At 41.3% G+C, this 25,314-nt stretch overlaps 2 protein-coding genes across 5 annotated transcripts in view; one reads left to right on the forward strand and one right to left on the reverse strand.

Moving 5' to 3' along the window:
• The window catches only part of LOC118117680 (SPRY domain-containing SOCS box protein 4), a 75,921-nt gene that overhangs the window by 40,070 nt on the left and 10,537 nt on the right, over positions 1-25,314 (forward strand). The window lies entirely within an intron of this gene.
• LOC118117679 (GTPase IMAP family member 6) lies at positions 18,052-19,797 on the reverse strand. The gene is given in 2 exon segments (XM_035170119.2): positions 18,052-19,475; positions 19,477-19,797. Coding segments are annotated over 2 exon segments (912 nt in total). The 5' UTR covers positions 19,684-19,797; the 3' UTR covers positions 18,052-18,770.

Below are 25,314 nucleotides of genomic sequence, written 5' to 3' on the forward strand. Positions count from 1 at the left end.
TATTTTCTCAATTCCAGGTCTATTTGTTTGGTTAGGTTTGGTTCTTTGTCAAGAAGGTTTGATAATGACATCTTAAGAATCATAGATTTTTTCTTATATACACACACACACACACACACACACACACACACACACACACACACACACACACACACACACACACACACACACACACACACACACACATATAATATGCCCTAATATGCACCCAAAAATCCATACAGGTTGGACTCTAAAAAAGTTACTTTATTATGCGTCTATATATTCCAAGACGCATAAGCAAAATATGAAATCCTGTGTGTACGTGTGTGAGCAGACAGAAGTTACTTAATTATTAGAAGACAGGCCTCAGGTAGAGGAAATCCACTTGGACCACCGAACCTAAAACAACACTTTTGCACTCTCATTAAATCCCCACATTCATAATGGAAAGGTCGTCCTGGGTTATTAGTGCTGCAGTTGTTGCTCTGAAGCCGAAACAATTACCGCAGTAAAAGCAATATCTCAAGATTTCATTCAGAGGGTGAGGTAAATAACCTCGGGCACACGCTTTCTGTTTTTTGCAGAGTTTGCAAACCTGGTGTGATTACCATCTGTGTGGCGGCTCCGCTCAATATCAGTTTTGATTTGAATCGCCCTGTCTGCCCTGCAGATGACTTGAATACTGAGAATGAAGTCATAATTGACGACTGTCTGCGAGAGTATGAGTGTATGTGAAGAGCAAACCAGCTGAATATGTTCAGCCAGACTACAGACGCTGCATCATATAGCCTACCTGTCTTTTACTGTTTTTTTTATGAAGCATTTAGTGTATTATTTGTGAAGTGTGTGTGTGTGTGTGTGTGGCTCAGTAAGTGTAATGTGTAAATCTATTCTGTGTGTTTATGAGAGTGTGTGTGTTTGTGGTCATGACAAATCCTCTGGGTAGCTCAGTAATGACTTTATCTAACATGCTTTTCTATGAGAGGAGACTATTGGATGGTTTGTGAGTTATTGTTGTGAGGGGGAAACAACATGACTGCGGGGTATTAAAAAAAAAGAGATTTACAGGCGTGGCGTCTCCTCGCCACAAACTGTTTGTTTTTCTCATCACTCCGGCTCAGGCCTCCTTTCTGCACCACGAGCAGCTGATCATCGCTTTGCACCCCCTTCGATCAGCGCTCCCGTTCTTCCAGTAACACAAAAAAAACACCAGTGAGACATAAAACCAACAGCACTCTGAGCTTGCAGTAGTCTGCACATGATCACACAGAGCAGTCGGGGTCAGATCGGTAAGTGTGATAAGCACTAATGCAAATAAATGCTGAGCCAGGTTCAAGCTGCATTATACAGTAAATGCGATGTAAATTATTCATCCTCCCAGCGCTCTGACTTCAAAGATTTTCTCCTCTCCTACCGAGAAGTTATCATATGAAGTATATTTCACTTATTTGGTGCTACATAAACAACATGTGAAGCTAATTAATATTGTAACCTTGAAGCATACTCTCATCCGCCTCAGTGTAATGTGTTTGTGCATGTTTCCCTCAGACACATGCACAAACGCAGCTCTGTATTCTCTCTTGTCCTGTCTCTGTAATTGTACCAATTAGCTGCACTTTGATTTCCTACAATGGGAGCTGTCCCAGCTTCAGCCCTGATATGTGCCACTTGCTCTCTTTCTCCCTCTCTCTTCTCTTTGTACTCGAGCGCACATCACACCAAACTCCATTGAAAAATCTGGCAGTTTAATGTTGCCCTCCCTATCGGCTAATATACATCGACTCAGAACAGAATTCCAGGCCTTTTCTTAATCATTAGCACTCACCGTCGGCCACATATCACTGTTCAGTATCATGTGACAACCATATAAATCCAATTAAAGACTGGTTTTAACTTCAGTGAAAGGATTACAAAGTCTCTATTTTCTAAGCCCTGGTGGTGAAGCAAATGTCAGTACTGTTTTTTTCCCCCCTGGTTGCTGACAAATTTACACTAAAGGTCCTTTATCCAACAGCTGTGATACGAATCACCAGAACAAACCAGTTCCAGCCTGCAGACAGTTCAGCTGCACGGACGACAGGACCAATCATTGCTGTCCCATAGACAAGTTTCCTGCTCCCTTTCCTCCCTTAACAGAGGGGAACGGTGGAAGTTGGGTTGAAAAGATGGGAAGACAAGTAAGAAAGATGACGGGGAGAGTGACAGAATGGAAGAAAAAGTGGCAGAGGGAGAGTTACAGCAGTGAGAATAAGTAAAAGCTGGGAAAGATCTAAAAGTGGCAGGGAACATGCAGTACTTACATTTTATATGGGACCAGATGGAGCCAGAATATAAAGGCAGCAAGAGGGAGGGTGTGAAGGACAGAAAGTTGTGTGGAACAATGACTATGTTTACATGGAGACCAACATTCTAATATTAACCCGATTCAGACAATAGACAAGTTAATAATAAGGTCAGCTTTTGCAAAATTAGGAAGAAACATCCAAAATGGTAAACGCTAACATTGTAGATGAAACTGTTTCAGGTTGGGGTTTTAAAACAAAAAAACATCAGACATAGTAGTGGATGTGATGGGGTGAGACTTGAATCCGACTATGCTCGGTAAAATATAAAAGGGAATGTGAATGGAATATTTTATTAGCAACTCATGTAAAGGCCATAGTCAAAATAATGTCTTATTCAGAATAAGGTCAATAGTTTGGATATTGCTTTCCATGTAAACGCAGTCAATAGGAATGAGGCAGCATGACACTGACCCTCAGACGACTGAGAAAGAAAATTCATATTTTCAAAAAAAAGTGCATTAAAACAACCCCACCCCTCTTCACCATCATTTTATGTCTTTAAGTTCTAAGTGCACTGTGTGAAAAATGACAAACTCTGAACTTCCAAGTGTGCTGAAAGAGCCGAGGCATTCGCAGCACGCAGACACAAATACTAACACTGGGTTTTCGTTGGCAGGGATTAATTCATACTTCATAGTTAAAATCACAACTGCAGGCTTATCCAGGCGTCACATTCCAGCAGTTATGTCAACGAGAAGTGACCCACTTTTTTTCCTCTGATACTCTGACCTCCCTCCCTCTTCCCTACTGTTTAGTCTGCATCACATGAGCTTACACACTGCAGGTCTGACCGAAACCAGCTGCTGCTGCTGCTGCTGCTGCTGCTTCTGCTTCTGCTTCTGCACGCAGCCACCCATTCACTGAATCTGCAGAACACTGAGATCCATTCATGACCGGCTTGTTTACATGAAGGCCGTGGCACCCTGAGGTACCATACGTTAGTTCACTTCAGAATGTAGGGTCAGTGTAAATGGTCAGAGTCATTTTATCTTTCCCTCTAGGGCACAATACAAGAGTCCCTGTACAGTTAGGTTCTGGTTACCTTCTGTCACAAGTTCAGATTAACACAAGAGGAAAGCAGCTGGTGTATCTGTTGACAGGAAAACATAGGTCAGGAATTTGAACCCAGGGTTGAAATGACACACTCCCCCACGATTGATGAAACCCATGACACGTACTGACAGAAAGTAAATACATTAAAGGACTATTTCCGGAAAAATGGCAACTTAAATGTTATCTAAAATGGAATATAAAATTGACATCTTTCGGTGTCTTCTACGTGTATTTCTCCTCTTTTTCATTGTGAGATATTTATATTATTTTTGTCGGGTGTTAGAAACATCACCAACACGCCAACTCGCTCGCAGTAAATCCTCTGGACAATATCCTGCTGTATTTTCACATGGGCTCACTTTTTACAAGGGCGCTGGCAAGAAAAAGTCAAGAGAGGGTCCAGAGTGTCCTCATATGCAGCCCTTCCTGATACTATCAGGAGAATATGTGGAGTTCACTCCATGCTTTGCAGACACGTCAGTATAAAAGCTTGGTTAAATCAATGTCTTCATTGTTGGAAAAACAAAAGTCCCTTTCAATTTGATCTGGCTTTGTTGTTCTTACTGACACACTATATCAACTTACTAGTCCGTTACAGATATTTATCTTTTCTATAATTATTATTGTAGTTTTTATTCTAGATAAGAATTTGAGGTAACTCTCAAGACAACACTTCTCCATTGCCCCTTGTGACATGAAGTCATTCAGATACTTTCAGTGTTATCTGCTCAGGCTTTGAAATATTTATCTCTCAGACATTTGGCGCCACTGCAATACAAAGATGGTGAAAAAAATTTCATTTGTGCAGCTCAAAGTACTGAAAAATTACAAAAACAACATTTTCTTCCAGAAACAACTTTGTTGCTGCTCTCTACTGATACTTCCAAATATAACTGTAACAGTGACGTCTGTGGATTATTCTGTGTAACTGTGGGGAAGTGGTTTCTGGAAAGCTTTTTTTCTTCATATTGTATAAGCACTTAAAACTGAATCTGTCTGTGTGTTTAGACGCCACTTTCGGGAGGTGAGAAAATGTTTTGATTTGGGTAAAGTGATCCTTTAATAACAGTTTCTGTCTCGAGGTTCGTTTCAGTTCAGCTCTGGTTGTTTTTTGCAGTTTCACTTTGTGATGGTTTGTTCACCATCCTCCTGTGTGGATGCCTTGACTCAGCTTTCGAGCTGCCTGACAGTCAACACAAGCTAGGGTTTCACACGATCTGCTGGCTGTGTGAAATGTGGATCGGTGGGTTAGTCCTTTAGCTTAACTTAGCAGCTAGCTTCAGGCGTTATTGCTTGCACTCTGCTTTTTATGCTTCCCTGATTTGTCCCCCTCAGCGTTCCACTGTCTCATGTGCTCACTGGTCTCTCTCTTTGGGTGTTTTCTTTTTTCTCTTTCTTGTTCTTTCCTCTCAAGTGTTGGCCCATTGCACATTTAGACGAGCCATCAGCAAGCTCCTTGCTGGAGCCCACGCACACTACAGGCACACAAAGAAAGGAATAGACTGTGTTTTGTCTCACACTACTCAACCCAGACTCAGAGCGCATTGAACACATGTTTAATTAGTTTGATAAATAATTAAATCTCATAGTTCTGTTGAGTTTGGATTGATTATTTAAATGAAAACTCACATTCACTTTTACCTAAAGTCGAGAGAGTAGTAGTTTTGTATTTAGTGTGTATTTAAATGGATGATGTGTCTCCACTTTCTATTGTTGTACAAAAATGAAGCGTAAATATTCTGGATACATGTGCCCCCCCGTCTTGCACTGGTGATGTTATTTGGACCCAGAGGCTGCGCAGCAATGATTGTGGCGTGGAGCCATGGTTTTGAGGTCCCACCAATGCTCGTGCTGCACGAACTGCGAATCAGTCTCAGCTGTCAATCATGGTGTTTCATCCCAATAGCAACTTATTAGAAAAATGAACATGCATCATTACCATAAGAACTTCCTGAAATGACAGAAAGCAGACAGAAATGTGTCCTTTTGAGTTTTTAGTTTGGTCCATGTCCCATCTGCTAACATGGCAGAGGCAGAGTTTGTGACCTAAACTGCAGCTCGCCACTAGGGGCAATCTAGTTGATTTGGCTTCACTTTTGGAAGCCATCATGTTGTCCACCTTTATGTACATTCATTGGCCTGCACCTTGCACATTACAGACACTAATAGTGTTAGGTCTATTTTACAGTGCCTCCAGTTATTGGAAGCTGCATCAACAAAATTTCTCTTCAAATTAAAGTCCTTTTTTGGGCTATTGCCACTGTCTTTTCAACTGTGCTCTGCAGCCTTGCTTCTGACATACTGCCACAGAAATGTCTGTGATTGGCTGTTCTGAAACTGCACTGTGAGATTATGTGACTCTGAAAGAGGCTCAGAAGTGTGTTTGAAAGTGCTGCATGTTTCCTTCATCAGCCTCTGCTCTGGGATCTAAACACCCGCGGCTCTGGGATGCGACAGTGGTGTCACGCCATCGTGCTAATAATCATGTATTCAACAGCAGAGATGAATAGAGGAGAGGGGGGCAGAGAGGCAAAGAAAAATATAAGAAATCCAACAAGATGGAGAAATGAGGGAGCAGAGGAAGAGTGGGGGATCAGGCGACATATAGAAGAAAGACGAGCAGACAAACGTGTATGAAACTGAAAAGTGAAGCTTTTTATACCCTGCCTTGTTTCCTAGCTTTCAGAAAAAACAAACAGATGCCAAGATACAAAAGAGGAAATGAATGAAATCAGAGGCAAATGGAGAGAATTTGAGAAGATGAATAAAACAAAATATATCAACAATGACAGGGAAGCAGCAGTGAGATGTGCGGTCCTGGACAGGAGAAAGAAATAGTGAATGAAGGGCAAATTGCAAATCCGGTCAAGTGACACATTCAGGTCGCTTGTGTGGAGATGACATGAAATTTATACAGCAGGTGATGCTGGGATATGGATTCATGTTTTGCTGCACAGTGATTATTTCTGTTTCTTTCATAAACGTTTTATCCATGTAGGTTTTGTATTTTCACATCCTTATAGTAGTTGAGGCATTTCACTAAATATGGTCCTCCTAGAGGTCATTAGGACTCATCCTCTCTTGAGAAATAATGTCTGAACCAAGTTTCAAAACAGTTTATCCAAAATCTTTAGAGACATTTCATTCTGGGCAAAAAGTGATGAACTGACCATTTGACTGAGTTGGGGATTCCTGCAGTTTCAGGACCGCATTTCTAAGACCTCCGGTTTTCGTGACACTGCCACCTAATGTTACCAAATAGAGCAACAAAGGACATTATCGACGACTATAAGAGTGTGAGATCTGTTTTCTTTTTTTGATTTTTAATACAGTTATAGTGTCTTGAATTGCACAGCAAATTACATGTTATTCAGGTCCTGAAACTGCAGCTTCTTGAAATGTCTCTTTACCTGATCATCTAAAGCTCTGGGTCAGTACTGACCAGGTTCCCCTCCTGAACATTAGACTGATTTATAGATTGCGGTTAAGCAAAGTTCATGAGACGTGATGTGGAACAGTCTTTGATTCGACCTCGTCTTGAGGCAACTAAACCAATTTCTTCGACAAAGACTAGAGGCACCAATGATTTGGTGGCAACACACAACAGTTTTTTTCTGTTTTCACTCTCCTTTTCTGCTTCTGTTGTTTTATCTGTTTTCTACTCTCTGATTCCCCCAATGTGCTTTTATTGATCCACCCTGAGCCCACAGCTATGTGTACCTGCTCTCACTAATGAGCACAAACACAGGTATTTGACATGAATCTACTTTAATTTACTGCAGGACATAATGTCAATAACAAAATGAATAAAAGCATTACACTTAATCTCAGAAAACCTCTTTTCAAACCAATGCAATTTATTCTAGATTAACTCATGATTTAATTTACACCCTCACCAGGAAACCAGTGGCACTGTCACAATAATAACGTACAGATATAGCTGTCTCTATAGCAACCTGACTGCCACCACCTTCACATGAGTGTGTTGCAGTTGTTAAAAGTGATAAATCATGGGATAATAGCAGCCTCAGTTTGATGATTCTTATATTGACTGGTTATCCTTCACATTTTTATGATGCGTTACAGCAATATTCTCATATATCGTTTTGTACATTATTTAGTGTTAGGAAATATTTTCATCGTAGTATTTTTATCTTTTACACACATTTGATCACATCAGTTTAGTTCTTTCACTCTCCTTTAGAGTCAAAGCTCATCTGTAGTTGTTCACATTGTACATTGAATTATCTCACTTTAGGGGGAATTTCCTAATTTCATTGTCTTGTCTCGTGTACAGATGGAAATGAATGTTGATGGTTATAGTGTTATTGTTTGATATTGTTGTCTACATGCTCTTAACATTTGCCTGTGCTGTTGTTGCACACAATGAAAATTGAACAAGGAAATCCAGGGATGGAAACAGAGACAGCTCGTCTTCAGATGAAGTTTCGTGTGAGGTGTGGTGGCTGCGGTGGTCAATTTAAGGAGCACTTAACTAAAGAAACAAACAAATAGCCTAAGTAATGCATTTATAGATTTCTGACTTTTACCCCCACAAAGTATTTTGCCAATGTGTGCTATTTTTTAGTTTTATATATCTCATTTTAAAAATGCTTAATTGTTTTTCAGACATTGTTACTCCTTGTAATGTGAGCAGACAAACCGTTATTTAGTTATTCTGCAAACAGGAGCACTATACTTCCAAGTCTTGGTTATTTTGTAAATTCAATAGGTTTATGGCATTCTAAACATTTTAACTTTAAAAAACATTCATATATTCTTTTGCAGTGATAGGCCTTCGTCTTCACCATAAGTGTGTTTTTCCTCATTCCAAACCTGCTGTAAGTGTCTGAGGAGTCCATGTGCAACACCAGATCTACTGTTGGCTTTCTGCTCGTCTGCTGACAGACAGAGCCAGGCCTGCTGACTTAGTTACCAGCTGTCGAGTGAATATTTTTACCCAAAATATTTTAATGTTGAATAACATTCAAATTATAACTTCAGGAACACACTGTGTTCAAACAAATCTGAAGTATTTCGACTTTGCATCCTTTTTAATTTTGTTCTATGTAGCCTCTATTTTGACTATTCACGATAACAACTGTGCTACAGAGACGTTGCAAAGGAAGGCGGGAACTGGATGGTATAGTGAGAGATTAACAGGCAGATATTTAGAGGGAATTAGTGATCAGCAGAATATTCTGTATCTGCAGGTGAATAGGATTATAGGAAGAGGCCACTGTGGGAGAAGTTAACAGAGAAAAAGAATGAAAATCCTCAATTCTAGTGCTCTCCTGGGAGAATAGTCACAAATCTGAAGGCGGTAATAGTTTTCACTACTTCAACTGCCGGCACAGTCGCTGGGAGATACTGGAAGAAGATGAGGCACAGACTGAATCACATCACAAAGAAAACCAGAGTCATTTCACATATACTTACTGCCCCCGTTTTACCCTGCCGCTATGTCAGGATCAATCCATTTCCCCTCAGTTCCCACCGCTGTGCGGATGTGTGGAAATATATAGCATTTACTGCATATGGAGACATTTCCTCTGTGTCATTTATAGGTGTGGGTCAGTCTGTTGGAGACTCATTTGAAAGTGATTAATTTCCAGTATTATTGAAAACAGCAATAAAACCTTGTGATGGATCTGTTTTGCTTCGCACAGCAACTCTAGCCACGGGGCGATGCAGAGAGAATTCATGTGAGCGAGGAAAAGCTGAGGAGCTGAAATCAGCTCAACAGTCTCTTTTTACAAACCCATAAATCCCATGTTTAACGCCGCCACAGACTAGACTATAATTGTGAGCCACATTTTTCCCAGACACAAGTGACCTTCTTTGGATGAGTTTTTTTTTTTTTTACAAAGATATATGAGGAAAGAAACAATTACCCTTACCTTAGTGACACGCACTCAGGAAAACATGGTGACATGTCCAGGTTATTTTTTCACAGTGAAAAATGTGCATTTGTAAAGAAAAATGCTTTCAATGCAGAAGTGTTTGATGCCCAATGATTCACAATGTCATTGCTTTCATTGATTAAATCCGCACACACACACACACACACACACACACACACACACACACACACACACACACACACACACACACACACACACACACACAGACACAGGTCCGGTATTACGAGCAGGGGCCGATCCAATCACTGTTCGTCATGTAATGAATGAGAGCAGTAATGAATGAAAGCAAGATAATCCCTCCCCAATCTTCACCTCCTTCGCTCTTTGTCCAGGAAGCTGTAACGTCATCCTCTAATCAGCACTCCTGACATTACCAATTTACAGACAGGCCAAGGTCCTTTGTGTCCTCCCATGGATTCAGTTCTATTGAAAGGTCTCTCGACCTCTCTCTCTCTCTCTCTCTCTCTCTCTCTCTGTTTTGCTTTCGCTCTTGGTGGTGTTCTTCACCCCGGGGAATGAGACTCACCCGATGTATTCAACTGTTACTTCATTCACTTTGTTTTTGTGGCTCCAGTTTGTGTTCTCAGTTCTGTTAATGAACACATGCCTGGAATTCAGTCACTCTCTGTACCTCTATCTTCCCCGACTATGTGTTTCTCTTGCGACACATGCAGGGAAACCAAAGTCTTGTCTATGAACTCACTCTGAAGTGCATTCATCTGTTCCCGCTGAAGACACGTTGCACCGTTGCCATGACGACACTTCTTTTAACATGTCCTGTTGGCACATCTTGTGAGGATGATGTCATGACTTCAGTCAGGTGAAGGGGGCTTGCATTAGCGTTCAGGAATCCTGTCGCCTTGCAGCACGGAGCAGAAACATGATGTAATGTGGGTTTGTGTTATTGTCCTTGAAAAAACCCTTTTCTTCAACTCTGCTAATCGGGGAAAGTTGACAGATCAGGCTTTAGTGGTTTCCAGACACTCCCTGTTTCCCACCTTCACACATGGGTAGTTTCTCCACCGTGGGTCATCATGCAGCTTTACTTGAGCCATTTAGGGTGGAGTGTGTTGCTCATGTCCTCACACTCATCTTTTTCTGCGTTACACGTTGCATTACTCACTCGCTTTTTCATATTTTCCCTGTCAGTCATTTGGTGAGTTTTCATGCACACAATGCGTGCTGCACACCCTAGGATTTGAAGATCTTAACTGACCACAGACATAATGACATAAGTAACCAATTTTTAATCTTTAATTCGTGCGAGCATTCACACTAGACGATCCAGCTGCATTTGGTGTTTAAACACACCCTTTCTGGGTGGCAATTCTAGAGACTTGAGAAGTCACAGAAACTTGGGATCAAACGTGACTTCAGAATAAAAACAAATGTGAAGGCAGACTGCCGGTGACGTCAGGAGGTTGTGCTTTCTTGTGTAATTTTGGGGTAATGCTGTGTTTCGGTTTTAAACACATGCGCTCATCCAGTTGCCGATGTTTCCCAGCCAGCACCCTCTCATTGGCTATTCTGGGTTTCTGCTCACTCTCTCAATCTCTGTTTATCTCATACTACACAAGTCTCCCGAAGTTCAAATCGAAACCTATTTGATATTTACGTATTTTTTCTAATTGTACCGATTTTGAATTGTAAATATCCAACATGTTACAGGGTAACATAGGTGATCAGTTACATTTACACGTACTGTAGTAACCTGGTTATTGTGAATCTGCATATACACACTGCAGGACAGTACTTGCCCTTATTTTGGAAGCATTACCTTTTGATTTTAAATGTTACAGTGAAACTCTCCTCTCATCCTGCCGCTCTGTTGTCACAACAGGTTTAAACGTTTTTGTCACGCACATTTCCACATGAGAAAAGCTGATAAGAGACCAGGTTACATGTAAACATGGCCAAGAACCTGGAGCTGGGAAATTCCATTTTCTTTGTTCCTTCATACTCAGTTACGTAAACTTAGTGTCTTGTATATGAAACATTTATCAGATTACTGCAGAAAGTTGACTGGTCCATGTAACCACACTCTAATCTGTAAACCACTGCCTGTCACACACAACAGTTCTCAGACTGATTTGGGTTTTATTCTCAAAGTCAGTACAATGTCAGGTTTTTTGTTCAACTCCCATCAGGTTTTATTGGGCCTGGGATAAATCATAGACATATGCTTATCATTTCCACATTATAAACCTACTTACACCAGACTGTGAGCTTTGTGCATTGTTCACACCTCAATATTTGCTTGTTACATTAAAGTAAATCAGGAAATGTGATTATAAGCAAACCATCTGTGGCTCAGTGTGCAGCTGACCAACACTTTCTGCTTGTTTTTGTGTTTAAAAGCTCTGGGAACAAGAGTTGTGCACACAAGACTACTCTTCACTAATGTCTACACTCTGTGTTGCTTTCAGTGGGATTATTCCAATAACTGTTTTTGCACATCTCAATTTAGGAGACCAGCAACTCAAAGTGGCTGTGCTCTGGCCTCTGCCACATCTCCCCTCAGGAGCAGATAACGTCCGACTCTGTCCTCGTGCTCTCCCTCGGGAAAACAAAACAAGGCAAAGAAGCTGAAGACTTTCTTTTTCAGGGCAAATAATAACCCTCAGTTTCTTATGTCTTTCACAATATGTCAAGTGTTAAGTCAGTGGTGAAAACATTCGAACATTGTGACATTTGTCGCCTTCAGCCACATATGAGGAAGTCAGTTGTCTAAATGGAGATCTAAGGGCTGTGATGAAAATGGAAATGTTCGTTAAATAAAGAATCCTAAACGTATAATATGTAACGTCAGCCAGTAACAAAAGCACCTAGTTTGATGGTGTCGTGAAGCAGCATGGGATCATGGGTGTTGTCGTCTTTACCACCATTCCTTCCATAATTTCACTGGGTCTCTCTCCTGTGTGTTTGTGCTTTACTGGGCAGCTTCGGCATAAGAACGCGCAGCAAACGACAATGAGTGATCACAATCTATTATGAATTACCTTACTGGCTATACATACGTCGTTTGCCCCGGAGGTTATAGCAATGAAGAGCAAAACCACGAGGCATATCCATGGGGCTTATCCACATAATGATACAGATCACGTACTTTCTTGCTGCTTTCCTATCTTACAATGAAACACTAGAGAGTATTGCCTCACTGGCTGTGTAACAATGATGCCATATACGTAAGAAGCTCATAAGGCGTTGTGTGCTTTGCCCGGAAATGTAGAAATCCTACTGAGTCCTGAGCAGTTAAACTGGTAAAGTGCCCCTTGCAGAAAATTGACTGGTTACTATTCCCTCCTGTCACAGAAGCGTTTAAAGATGAAGGCGCATTAGGGAAAGTGGCTTCTGAATTGTTCATCTAAATCTAATCTCCTCTCTCATCTCTGACAGCTGCCGTACCTCAGAAATATAGTCATCTGAGTGTCATCCGATATATTCTCCTTATATTTAACTTTCATGTCAACATTGAAGTGGCCCAAATATATAGTTTTCTCTGTATTTCCGCTGCTTCTGTGCGTTTACAAACTTCAAAAGTTCTATCAGCTCAAAATATTTCTTTTATACTCAAGGCTCTCATTCCTCCACACAACTCAGTATGCAGAGCGAAAGGTTGTAATATAAGTGTTATGAATCATTTCTTCGAGGATATATTATTTTACTCGCTGGCGCCAATCCCACCGGTGGTCTTTCTTCGGTGTTATGATCTCCAGTAGAATCCAACCCTGCCTGTGTTTCCTGTGCACTGTGTCTCTCTCATATGTTGTTCATGTTTTCTCAAACCTCAAAACACTTTCATCTTTTGCCTCTGTGCCGGTGGCAGCTGTGAACTGAGGCATTATGTTATTAGTTCGCCCATTCATAAATCAGTCTGTCCCATTCTTGTGAATGTGATATCTTTGAAACGCCTCCAGGGAATTTCTTCAAATTTGTCAAAAACGTCGATTTGGACTGACGGATGAACTGAATAGCTTCTGGTGGTCAAAGGTCAAGATCCCGCTTATGTCACCAAAGACGTTTATTTGGCCATAAATCAAAAATTGATTTGCTAATTATGACACATTTTTAGACAGATGTCTAATAGGTTGAAATAAAGAACAGACATAGGTCAACTTCACTGTGACATCATAATGTTCGCTCGTTATTTGATGATATATCTCAGGAACAGAAGGGTTGTCATCAGCGTCCCACCCTCCCTCTGTGCGTTCATCATACTGCCTCAAGCTATTCACTTCTATACTCCATCTGTACTAATACATTTTATTTTGAAACGCATCACAACACAAAGCTACGCTGGAATTTTTGAGCCCCTAGAACAGACACATTTAAAAACACTGCTTTGAAAACTCCAGGGTTGCGTTTTAGTCTATAGACGGTTAGAAATGTTTGCAAACAATAACGCAGACACCCAGTTTCTCCTCCTAATTGGGTCTCATCAGTACCAACTCACAGAAATCCACAGTGTCACTTTCCACTGTGCCTGTTCCTCTTTCATAGTGTTTTCTGCAACCAAGCAACCAACTGCCGAGTAAACTTCCTGTTTATGCTGGTAGGCACATGACAGATGCACATAAATAGTCATGTTGAATATGATTCCAGGTGTGTTAGTATGGACTCAAGTTTTTCTGATAGGGAAAACATTGTTTGTCAGATTGGGAGCGTTCTCATTTCAAAATAACTCATATTAGAGTGGACTTAGTCTCCATCTCTCTCTGTTTGAGTCACCCTGCCCCTTGGCCCCCTTACTCTCCCCTGGGTTCTGTGTCCAGCCAGCCTCTGCAGTCTGAACTCAGTCTGACTGCTGAAGTTGGTGAAAATAAAAGAAATGCTGAGTTGAGACTGTCAGTGATCTCTAATCCATGTATATATGTTGTGTTTTTTTTTTCTTTCAAAGACGTTAGGGCAGTAATATACACTAGTATAGCATAGGTGGTTCCTGTGATGGTCTATAACTCTGATCTTGCTCTCTGCCGGGTGCACTTCTGTTGTATCATGGCTTTTCATTCTTTTATGTTAATTTTTTTAAAGATTTGATCGTAACAAAAATCGGATCAATGTGCTTTAAATTGTTGTATACGTGTGATAAATGAATTTTGCAGCAAGGGCATCCATTATGGAGGGAGCTAGAGTAGAACAAGAGTAGAGGAAGTCACCTTGCAGTAAATCATTATAGGCAAAGTATGTAGCTGCAGTGCAGGTTGTTTCACCTCAGCGGGCTTAGTGAAATAGTGGAGGACTTGTTTATGAGCACAAAGGAGGTGAAGGTGAATGAGAAAAAGGAGGCATGTCAGAGAAATGTTTTACTGTGTTCCCTAGTCTCACCTCGAGAAAGGACAACAGTTACTGCCACATAAACACAATGAAAAACACTGGGCTGTGTTTTTTAGGTGACAGAGAGCAGTGGTTAAGGACACAGGATGGAAGTTGCAATGTGTGACACAAAAAGATTTCGTTAAGCAGGTCTTTTTCACTTTTCTTTGTGTGGAGCTCTCTTCTGCCCACACACACAATAAATAAACTAAAATTGATCTCACCATCCAACACGAGCAATTTGCCTCCTTTCCAATCGCTGTTGTCATGTGATCAATGACTGTTTAAACTGTCTGTGTTTCGTGTAAACTGGCTCAGGAGAGAAAGTGCGTTCTTTGTACTTAGTTTAAGTTTAATATGTGGTTCAGTAGGTCAGTGGGTCACGTCGTCATGCAGACGCGTGTTTCTCAGCCACACTGGTCAGTGTCTTGTGATTATGCTGCATGCTCGGAAACAGGCGTGCAACATACAAAAAGGATTAGAGTTACATTTTATCATGTGAACACCATCCTGCTCATATTCTTGACCCCACTCGGAAAAACTGCTCCAGAAAAGAATGTAAATTACAATTATTTTTTAGGATAATTGAATGTAATCTTTGTGAGCACAGTATCCGATAAATTCAGCGGAATGTTTTCATTATCATTTGACATTGTAGAGATGTGAAACTTGTGGGCACATTTATATTTAAGTGAGATTTTTTTTAAGAGCATTTCTTGCACTCGAAAGTTTGAGATATTTCATCTTTCAGCTAAAGATGAGATTATATCAAATGGGTTGTCAGTTGTCTCATAGCAACAGCGGTATCCATGACAAGTGCTCCCCCAAGCAACTGTTGCTCTGCAAAATAGATAAAAAGATACCTTCATGGATCCAAGTTGATGTTTTAAGCTTGTCATACACTTTTTTTTAAGATAGCAATCGGTTACTGTTAGTGTGCTGTTTGAAGAGAAAAGCCGTTGTAATGCAAGATGGGTATTCCCTGTGATTATTGAGAAAACTCTCACACAACACACTCATTCCACTGAGCCTAGATAACATCTGCCCATGTTGTGTAATACATAAAACAGTTTATCCCGTGGTTAGGTAATTCCAAATTTTATCTTGTGCAATGAGGGCCAATAAAAAACGACATGATATCTAATTCCAGCTCATTCAAAGTTATGTCAGACATATCGACACAAAGACCTTGAGGAAGATGGAAACATCAGTCATGCACTGTTGCACTGGAACCAGTATGTCAGTAAATGTTTGAGTTTTGCAAGAAACGTCCGTTCCGTCTATAGATTTAATCTGTAGACTAAAGGCAAAGGTCAGCTCATAGTTTGTTGGTTATCAAAGTCTTAAAAGCTATCTATGTCTGGGATATCTGAGGATATTGAACATTCCTGTAAAATTGTAATTATTCATGACTAAATAGCAAATTTAGGTGTTATCTATATAAATACTTTATTAGAATACTCAGATTTGAGTTTGTGCTTTTATGACATTGTCAAACTCATGATGGACAGTTGGTACATAAAAAAAAGTCAAAAATCAATCAGAGATAAGATGCGTCCCAATTCAGGGGCGGCCTCTGTCAGAGGATGCCATCTTTGCGGCCTCCTTCTACGGTCTGGTCTACGCAGACTTCCATAATTGGCGTCACCAGCTTGTTCCACCATTATTGCGGTCGCCTAGCAACAGAGCTGCAGTTGGACACAACGAGAAAGTTTTAATGCCCCTTGGTCTTGTGTACTCTTAGCTGTTTGGTTGAGTTGGAACCTAACACCAATGCACTGGACGTCTCGTTGCTTGCCGCCGTCATTAGTGCAATGAATCCTGGGATTGGTTGAGCCAAGATGGATCCTTTCCTGGGAGCCTTCGCTTCCCGGTGATGGAATTAGACGCATTTGTCAGCTGCATCTGAAGGAGCCTTCACAAAGGGACACTCTAGTTGCACAGATCTTCAAATGCAGCCTCTATAGGATGTGGCCCCTGAATTGAAACACAGATTAAGTCTTTTTAAACATACCTTTTTACCCACAATGCAACTAGACCACAATAAGGCAATAATTCAGGTTTTAGAAAGCTTGCTCTTAGGCTTTATCCATATTTTCCCACATGCTGTAGTATTCTCCAACACCTGTGAATCTATGTATCTATAAAAACATTTGAAAAACGTATATAAAATAACCCAAACTTAGCTGACTCTGGCAGATCATTGTGTGTTTGACTGAAACTGTAGAAAGAATCTGACTATTTAAATTGGTTTTCAGAGCCATAATCATTTAATGGTTTAAGGGGTGTAGAATAGTCCAGCTTCTAAAAAAGAGAAAACCCTTCTAATAAATTATTTCTTTTCATAACATTTTGGTAGCAGACTTGATGTGCCATCCAGAGACTGTGTAGGCTTTGATCCCAATCAAACGCACTCGCAAAGAAATTCCCTGATCACGCGGCCTAAGTAGAGAGGAAGCAACGGCTGAAAGCATCTGGTGTAGTGTTTGGCTGCAGTAAAGCCCTGTAAACACACTGTATCTCTCAGAAGCTGCTGTGTGGAGACGCGCAGAGGACTACTTCAGCCAAATGAGTGTCACAGCGGCTTTCCACATCTAATTACAAGAAAGTGTTGAGAAAGAAAAGAAATGTCTGCACACGCTCGCTCTTCTGATGCCCTGTTCACTAATTAATAGTGTTAAAGATTTTGACCCACAAGCTCTGAGCGTTTAGACATTTGTTTTTTTATTATTTTTAATTACTTTTTGAATTTGAAAGAGCTGAATCTATTCCAGTATGCAGGATCAAGAGATACTTTAATCTGATTTTGTGCTTTTGAAACGGCCCATGCCTGATGTCTCGCGCTGAGACTGACCTCGCCGGGTTGGAACATGACTGACCTTGCATGGCATCATGACTGTGAGCCAGGAATGAGGATTAACTGTCTGTGTCAGCCGAGGAGAGACAGCAATTCCCTGAAGCCAATTGACAATTTGCTCAGATGTAATGAAATGGGTGGAAGACCACACGTCCCACAGCTCTGCCATAAAAACCTGCATGCAGCGTCAGTGATTGCCTCGTTTTCACAAATTGAAAACATAAAAAGAAAATATAAGAGTGAAATGACAAACTCGGTGGATAGCTGATAACTTCCTCAGCAAGGAAAATTATATTTTAATTACATTAGTATGAGAGAATGGTACATTGTCTCATGCTTCATAAGCATCCCCAGTGTTTGGGAATGTACTGTACATAATTAGGGAGAGAGAGAGAGCTGAGGTCTGGGATCACACAATGTTTAACATTCCTGATGATTTTAGGAGCAAAACCAATTTAAGTTCATCTCTCCTGCATGGGAGCTGAATGTGGGACCAGCAGCTGCAGCATCTCAGACCACAAGGCATTTTACAGATATTATGCAGAGCAGATATATAATAGATGGTGCATAGCAGAAGTTTAAACTTCTTTAAACGTCTTAAAGTTTGGCAGCATATGACAGAGATGACATGAAAAAGACTTTAAGAAAGTGTTTCATTTATATAATAAATCCTCTTGCAGTCGAGAAATACTTTTGACATTTTGGAAAATACACTTTCACGTTTTATACATTCTTTCCACTAGCATTAGGGTTACTATGGTTGGCGCCCTGGTAGAGAATTCAGGAGGCAGGACATAATGGATAAATTCTGCTGGAAGGAAAAAACATCAACACATCAGCCATTATCAAAAAATGCTACTGGATCTCATTGTCTTGTCCATGTTGACATCTTTGTCAGCGTCTTCTATGTGTATACCTCTTTTTCATCCTGAGATATATCAGTTTTGCATCCATCCCATGTTGGTCATCATTTCCCTGCTGTATTCTACAGTTTTTTACCCGGGGGCTGGCAGGAAAGGTTGCAGATCAACTGACTCAGACATTTGCGTTCTCACAAACAGCCCCTCCAGAAGATTTCAGGGAAATGTCCAGACTTCTGAAAACAGCTAATGTAAAACATTTCCAGGGTAAGTGCAGTGGTTTCTGAGAAGCAGGACACAGGAATATTATAAGTCTGGCTCCTAAAGAATCCATAGTTGTGCGTGAGGTTTATTGCTGCTGGGTAATCACATGACAAGAGTTGAGCCAAATGTGTCACTGGTGAATGCAGATGTTGCAGCACCACTGGTTGTTACTTCAGGCAATTCTTCTGATTGGACTAAAGACTGACCTTTGACCCCTATTAGGCAAATATTGAGCCATTATTCCAGTTTTCTCTCGTCCACTGTCACAGCATGCATCCTCCCCCTCGTCCTCACTGCTCTGTCTGTTAAGCTCCACCTTGACTCCATCCTCTCTATCTTCTTCTGTATTTAGCTTCTTCTCCGCACATTCCTCCCCTCTCTCCTGAGCTTTCCTCAGGCTACCTCCCCTCTCTCTGTCTTCTTCTCCTGTCGATAACCTCTGCTCCTCCTCTGGTTCCATGTTTATCTTCGCCTCCGCTATCTTTTGTTTTCCTCTCACTCGTCCCACATGGGTGTCTGCCTCCAGCCGAGCTCTCAGCAGCTGCTCTCTGCGGCTCCATTCTTCCTCCATCCTCTGGTGCATGTGAAGAGAGAAGTGCCACGACCCGTTCTCCAGCAACATGTCCTCTACTTTTCTCAGCAGCTCTCTCACCTGCCCCTGCTCTCCTTCCTGTCTGTCATCTGACTCACCTCCTCTGTTCTTCCCCCCCGCCCCCTTGTCATCGTTCCTCCACCAATTCACTTCCTGTTTCTTCCCACCTCCCTTCGCCTTCTGTGGATGTATTTCTCTCTGGGCGATGACGGTTGTCTTGTTATCCAATACGTGATATCGATAGCGACACTTGTCCATTAACCAGAACATGGCCTCAGCCTGCTGACTGGATGTGCTCCTGCACACTGCACCCATTTCTCCTCAGCCTGTCACCAAAGGTGAACAACACCATTGTGTGTCTCCAGACTGTGGGAGTCAAGATCTCCATCCTCCTCTGTACTACTCTCTTCTCAGACTCAGTGAAGTCCAGCAGAGGGATCACAATCAGAATAACATGAGGTCCGTCAGGTCCACACAGATCCAACGCTCTCATTAGCTAAACTTTCTCCTCTCGGGGCACAAACTCCTCAGACGAACCCCAGCCTTGTGCATCCACCAGGGTCACATGGCGTCCAGCGGTCACGGAGCAGGCAGCTTTGCTGGTCCCACCTCCTCTGGTGTCAAAAATCTGCCCCCGGCCCAGGAGGGTGTTGCCAGTGGAGCTCTTACCTGTCTGTCTGGGACCGACCAGCAACATCTTGAGTTGTTTAGAGGCTGGTGGAAAGTGAATAGAAAGAGATGATTTCTTAATATGACATTAAGTGATGTCGAGTATGCTCATCAATTACTGAAGTAATGAAAGGTCGAAAAAGATGGTACGGCTGGACTTACAGGAGGAAGTAAATCTGTATCATTCACTAATAACCATATGTTCCACTGCAAATGGATATCCATGTCATATGTCAGCTTTACCCTAGTTTTAAGGATTATATCTTATTTTCCGTCTCTGTTACTTCTAATGCCCTGTCCAAACTAATGCAGATATTTTGCAAGATAAACCTTTTTCTCTGCATTTGGTCTTTTAAGTCCCTGATTTTTACAACCCGACATCCAAAGTGCATGTTTTCACAGCGTTTGGGAAACGATATGGTTGAAGTTGAGTTCACTTCAATGAGCATACACTAGAAACAACAACAAAAATGGCAGCTATATACCGGTTTCCCTGCGATTGGTTAGCACTGCCAGGTCTCATTATAAATTTGCAGCTAAATTTAGCATCACAGCACCACATTACTGGCATTCACCGGCATTTACTCCTACGAATATTACTGTGTTCTTGTCTGGTAGTTGAGGGATTGTTGTTGTAGTCTTAATCGACACCTACTGGCCCGGTCTGCATTTTGTAGATGTTTTTGTGTTCTCGTCTGCATGGAGATATTTTGTAAAACAAAGGTCGTGTGGACAGAGATTTTTGAAAGGAGGAGAAAATCTTCACAGTAGTGTAGACAAGGTATAGGTATAAGTATGAGTCCATGAGATAATATGTGTTGTACTGTGAGTGACTGCATGACTGGTCTTAGATCTAGACCAGTCATGGTTGCTGGGTGCCAAACTCATTACCTTTTGTGAGGGTTAAAAATCCACTCACCGACATGTCCAGCTGGGCTCCAGCTTCCCATTGTCACAGTTATTCCTAAAGGCTGCAGGTGTAAGATCCCTTCACAATAACGGTGCCATCAGAGATCCCGTAATCCTAACACCCAAGATCTTGTTGTGGTTACGTCCTCGACTTCACTCTTCTTCTTCACTTACTTCCTATTTGGTGGCTTAGGCGATAAACGTTCCTCTTATCAACACTTAAATATAAGCACCTCCTTGTTTTTAATGCTATCTCGACTTTCCCTAGGGTCGTAAAGCTATCGAAAGTTTTTATGATTCCCATCAAATACTTCTCTCCCTGTCAGGAAGGCTGTGAATGAATTATAAGGCCTTTTTTAGCAGCATCTATTATTGTTTAACTAGAGCTGCTCACTGTTTACTGGCTTTTGATGAGCAACAAGGACTTGCATAACTAAAAGAGTTTATTTGGCGCGCGTGCGTGTGTGTGTGTAAACATCGACCTTGTTTTCTGAGGTTAAGGTTTTGGTTAAGCTGTGCACAATGAATGGAAGTCAGTAGCTGGTGCTACTGTTGTATCTGTTGTCACACTGTGTATTCCAGCAGTGTGGGGCTTAATAGATAGTTTTACACATGCATTCATATTCATATAGACATTTGCATTTGTTCATGTAAATATACCTTCAGAAAAGTGGACATGTGTACCTGAGGTATCATAAACTACATATTTGACATACATTAAAATAAAAAATTGTGGTGTATTAACTTTGGGCTTAGCCAGTCAAACATCACTAAAATCATAACTTAAATCAAATCGATAAATAACATTTTTTATTCAATTCAATAGCAAATAAATGAAATGATTTAGTAAAAACAAACTTATCTTCTGACTCCATTTCCTCCTGCAGCCTCGTGCGTCATTGTTTTACAGCTGTCATAACAACATTACCGTTAAACACTTTTTTAAAAAGCAACGGATCTCTGACATTTTACACACATCAAAGCACAAACACGTGATTTGTTTGTGTGAATTTGCTGGCATCCTTCTGCCGCTCACTGTATCAGGGCTCACATGTTTGGGCCGTCTGCAACCTTAATCTGAGCCTGTGCACCTCACAGATTATCGTTACTCTCGTCTCTGAATGTGTGTGTTTGTGCATGTGCCTGGTGTCATTGTTGGTTATCTCTGTGCTTGACATTTTGACATTTTGTGTGTTAGCAGATGGCAAAGTGTGTGTTGTGTCTGCTTGTAAGCATGTACCTATATGGAGGCTGCATGATGCTGTAAACTGTTGTTTGAGCAGCACTGTGTTTTGTGTGATTTAGAGTTACAATCAGCATGACTAATGATGGTACGATATCAGAACAGTGATTATCTATGCAATATCAAGATAGTCAGAAACAATCATATATTTCCATGTCTTTTGTAGTAGAGAGAAGATTAAAGTGCTCCACACATGTAAATCACGCTTGCTCATATTAAGTCTTAAGGCTCATTTATTCATCAATTAGATACGTACATGGAAACGGACGGAGCCGTCTGTTCATATACTCTGAATATTTATTTTAATTTGTGCACGTCTTCCGAAAGCTTACGGATACGGACGAAACAGACAAAACGGAGCAGTACCACCGGAAATAGTGGGGGGCAGTGTAGCCAAAAGTTCAAGCAAAATGACCATAGGACACCGGGATCAAAAGCTAACAAACGACAGGTATCAACATGATGATATTTGTCCCGGGCACATCCACAAACAGCCATTTTTGCCTCTTTCTAATAAAATATATGATATATAATATTTGGCTCCAGTGTTTCTGGAGACTGGCGTAATCCAGGAACAAAAAGTCGAGAAAACGCAGCCTCTACATCATCAGTTTTTACTCACTTTTTACTATTCTTGTTTTCTTTAATTTAATGTTAGTACTAAAGTGCTAAATTGCTGCAGAGCCACTTAAAGAGTCCATGCTCTGATGCAAGTTTCTAGCATATTTATTTGTGATTAAATCCAGTATTCTTCATACCTGCTTCATAAGGTTACTACACTTTGTGATTTGCAGAATGACTCGAGGCAATTTCCACGCAGCAGGTATACACTTGCTGCAATTAGCTTCAGTGCTTGTACTGCAGGAAGAAGTGGAGGTGAGCCCGGGTGGTAATGATGACATGTAAATATACAGCTGTCTTCTACTCTAAAGTAAATGTCTCCAATCTCCCCCTGTAAATCAGCTGATCTTTAATTTAAAAGCAGGCAGGTGGAGTGTTACACTCCAGTCTTACACCTTTCTCTCTCTCTCTCTCTCTCTCTCTCTCTCTCTCTCTCTCTCTCTCTCTCTCTCTCTCTCTCGCTCTCGCTCTGGGTTTATGTCCATTGATCTTCTGCCGCTAGTGTGTGTGTGTTAGTGAGAGAGAGAGAGAGAGTAAACATGCACCCAGATAAACACACACTCTGACCTGACCGGTAAGGCCAGAGAAGGGATCAGCCGTTTTTATCTTGGTTTGCCTCCGTCACACTGAGGTTAGTGTTAAAGCCCGCCTGCTGCGTGTGCGCACGTGTGTCAGCTCATGCTTGTGTTAATGCACGTGCGGTTTTCCTACTTTATACTCAAACACACACAATCCACCGTTGCTCCAGCAAAGTTCCCCCCCTCGGTCTTTCCTTTTCTGTTGTTTTGATCTTCACTCTCTGAGCCTGATTCTGTCTTATCTCTGTCAGTTCCACCTACTCTGCCTCTCCCTTTGTGCTTTTATGTGATACACACATACACACACTCACACACACAAAGTAAGCTTTCCTAATCATCCATATCATGAGCTGTCTAATGAGGTTGTCTATCACATCTGCACATGTTGGTCTCACTTACAGTATGAATGTAGATATATTCATTGTTTTTCTCCTCATTCTCCTCATAGTTCCTGAAAGGTTAGTTTTCAAAAGACTTCAAGTATTTGTAGTAAACTCATTTCTAGTAATCTCTTGAATGAATAATGAACAAAGTATTACAGCATTATGATTTAGTGGAAACTGTCATATAAGTGGGTAGCATACAAATCATACAGTGTTGTACTGCTGTTGTTTATATATAGCTTTAGCTGTCACATTTTCTTATGACGTTTTGCTCTTTAACTATTTACATCTACTCTTTCTATTGTGTCATCATGGGGTATTTCCAGGCAATGATCCAACTTATTTCATTTGTCTTTAGATGAAACCACCTTTACATTTTTATAAAAAGCACCACGCAATAAAACCAGCGACTTTTTGGACAAACCGTTGGTACTTTCTTTAGAAGACAGTGTTGCCCTGGCAGTGAGATTCACACCTTTCTGTGAGTGTCATAGAGGCGGAGCAGCAGTTTGTTACCCAGACAGAGGCTGTGCACGGCGACACTTAAATGCGGAACTTCTCTGAACATTACGCTGAGGAGCTGTACGTGTGAACGCAAAATGTCCGAATCAATTGAACTGGACAACAGAATTTGCCCTGCCACATCTGTAGTACAAAGTCTGTGTTATGTCCAACTGAGCTGATACACAAACAGATAAAGGGCTGAAACTGGCTGACACTACGTCATGGACATGTGGATATGTAATATCTACATCCTCACATTCATACATACAAGGTCCAGAAATATACATGGATATTTTTTTTCCCTCAAATCCACACTAACAAACTGCAACAGTGGTTCAACCTCAGCAGTTCCAAATTACTCACAGGGATGAGGGATGTTTTATCGCTTTGCTAAACTGCATGTAAGCAGGAATATGAATTGATGGCTGTGCTTGGTAAATCATAGCAACATATTTTCTCTAATATTGACATATTTATGAGTAAAGTCCACCTCCCTGCAGTTTGTAGCAGTCAAGGATGTCTGAGGGTCAGACAGCCGGCTCTCCTCTCTCAGTCCGTCCTTCCCCTCTCATCTCATGACCTCTTCTCCTCCTCCTCTACTTCATCTCTTCATCTTGTCTCCTCTTCCTCACCCCAGTCCTCCTCCCCCACTCTTTTACTTTTTCTACCTCTCCTTCTCATCTTTCCTCCTCCAGTTTTTTTCTCTCATCTCTCTCGCCGTCTCATCCCAGAGGAGACAGCGAGCAGTGGATTTACAGGAATGCAGGAGGAAAAAATGAAAACAGGGCTTTAAAAAGAAACAGCGCCATGGCTTGTATTACCACCAACTCCTCTCTGTAGTATAGTCAGCTCTGCCCACAATGCCCATCTTTCTGTGTGACACTAATGTGGCCGATAAGATGCTGAATGACTCATAACACTGGATCTGCACGAATACTTGAGCCACCAACGTTTAGCTTTAGCCAAATATCTCAAGATGGAGTGTTTACAGAGGACTTGAGGGAATTTTTTTCTTTAATTTTTCACACCGTCCTCCCCTAAATCTGTGTGGGCTGGACTTAGTGCAACTATGTTTGTAGCCATTAGTCCTCCCACACCGTGGCTGCATGCTTTTTTTAGTACAAACGGGTTTTCTAACAAATCCTCCATGGATTGTCGCAGCAGGTCTGCTTTAGGGCTGAATAACGGCTGCTTCAAACTGTTTTTAATGCGTGATT

This window comes from Hippoglossus stenolepis, chromosome 11 (assembly GCF_022539355.2).
Source record: "Hippoglossus stenolepis isolate QCI-W04-F060 chromosome 11, HSTE1.2, whole genome shotgun sequence".
NCBI lineage: Eukaryota > Metazoa > Chordata > Actinopteri > Pleuronectiformes > Pleuronectidae > Hippoglossus > Hippoglossus stenolepis.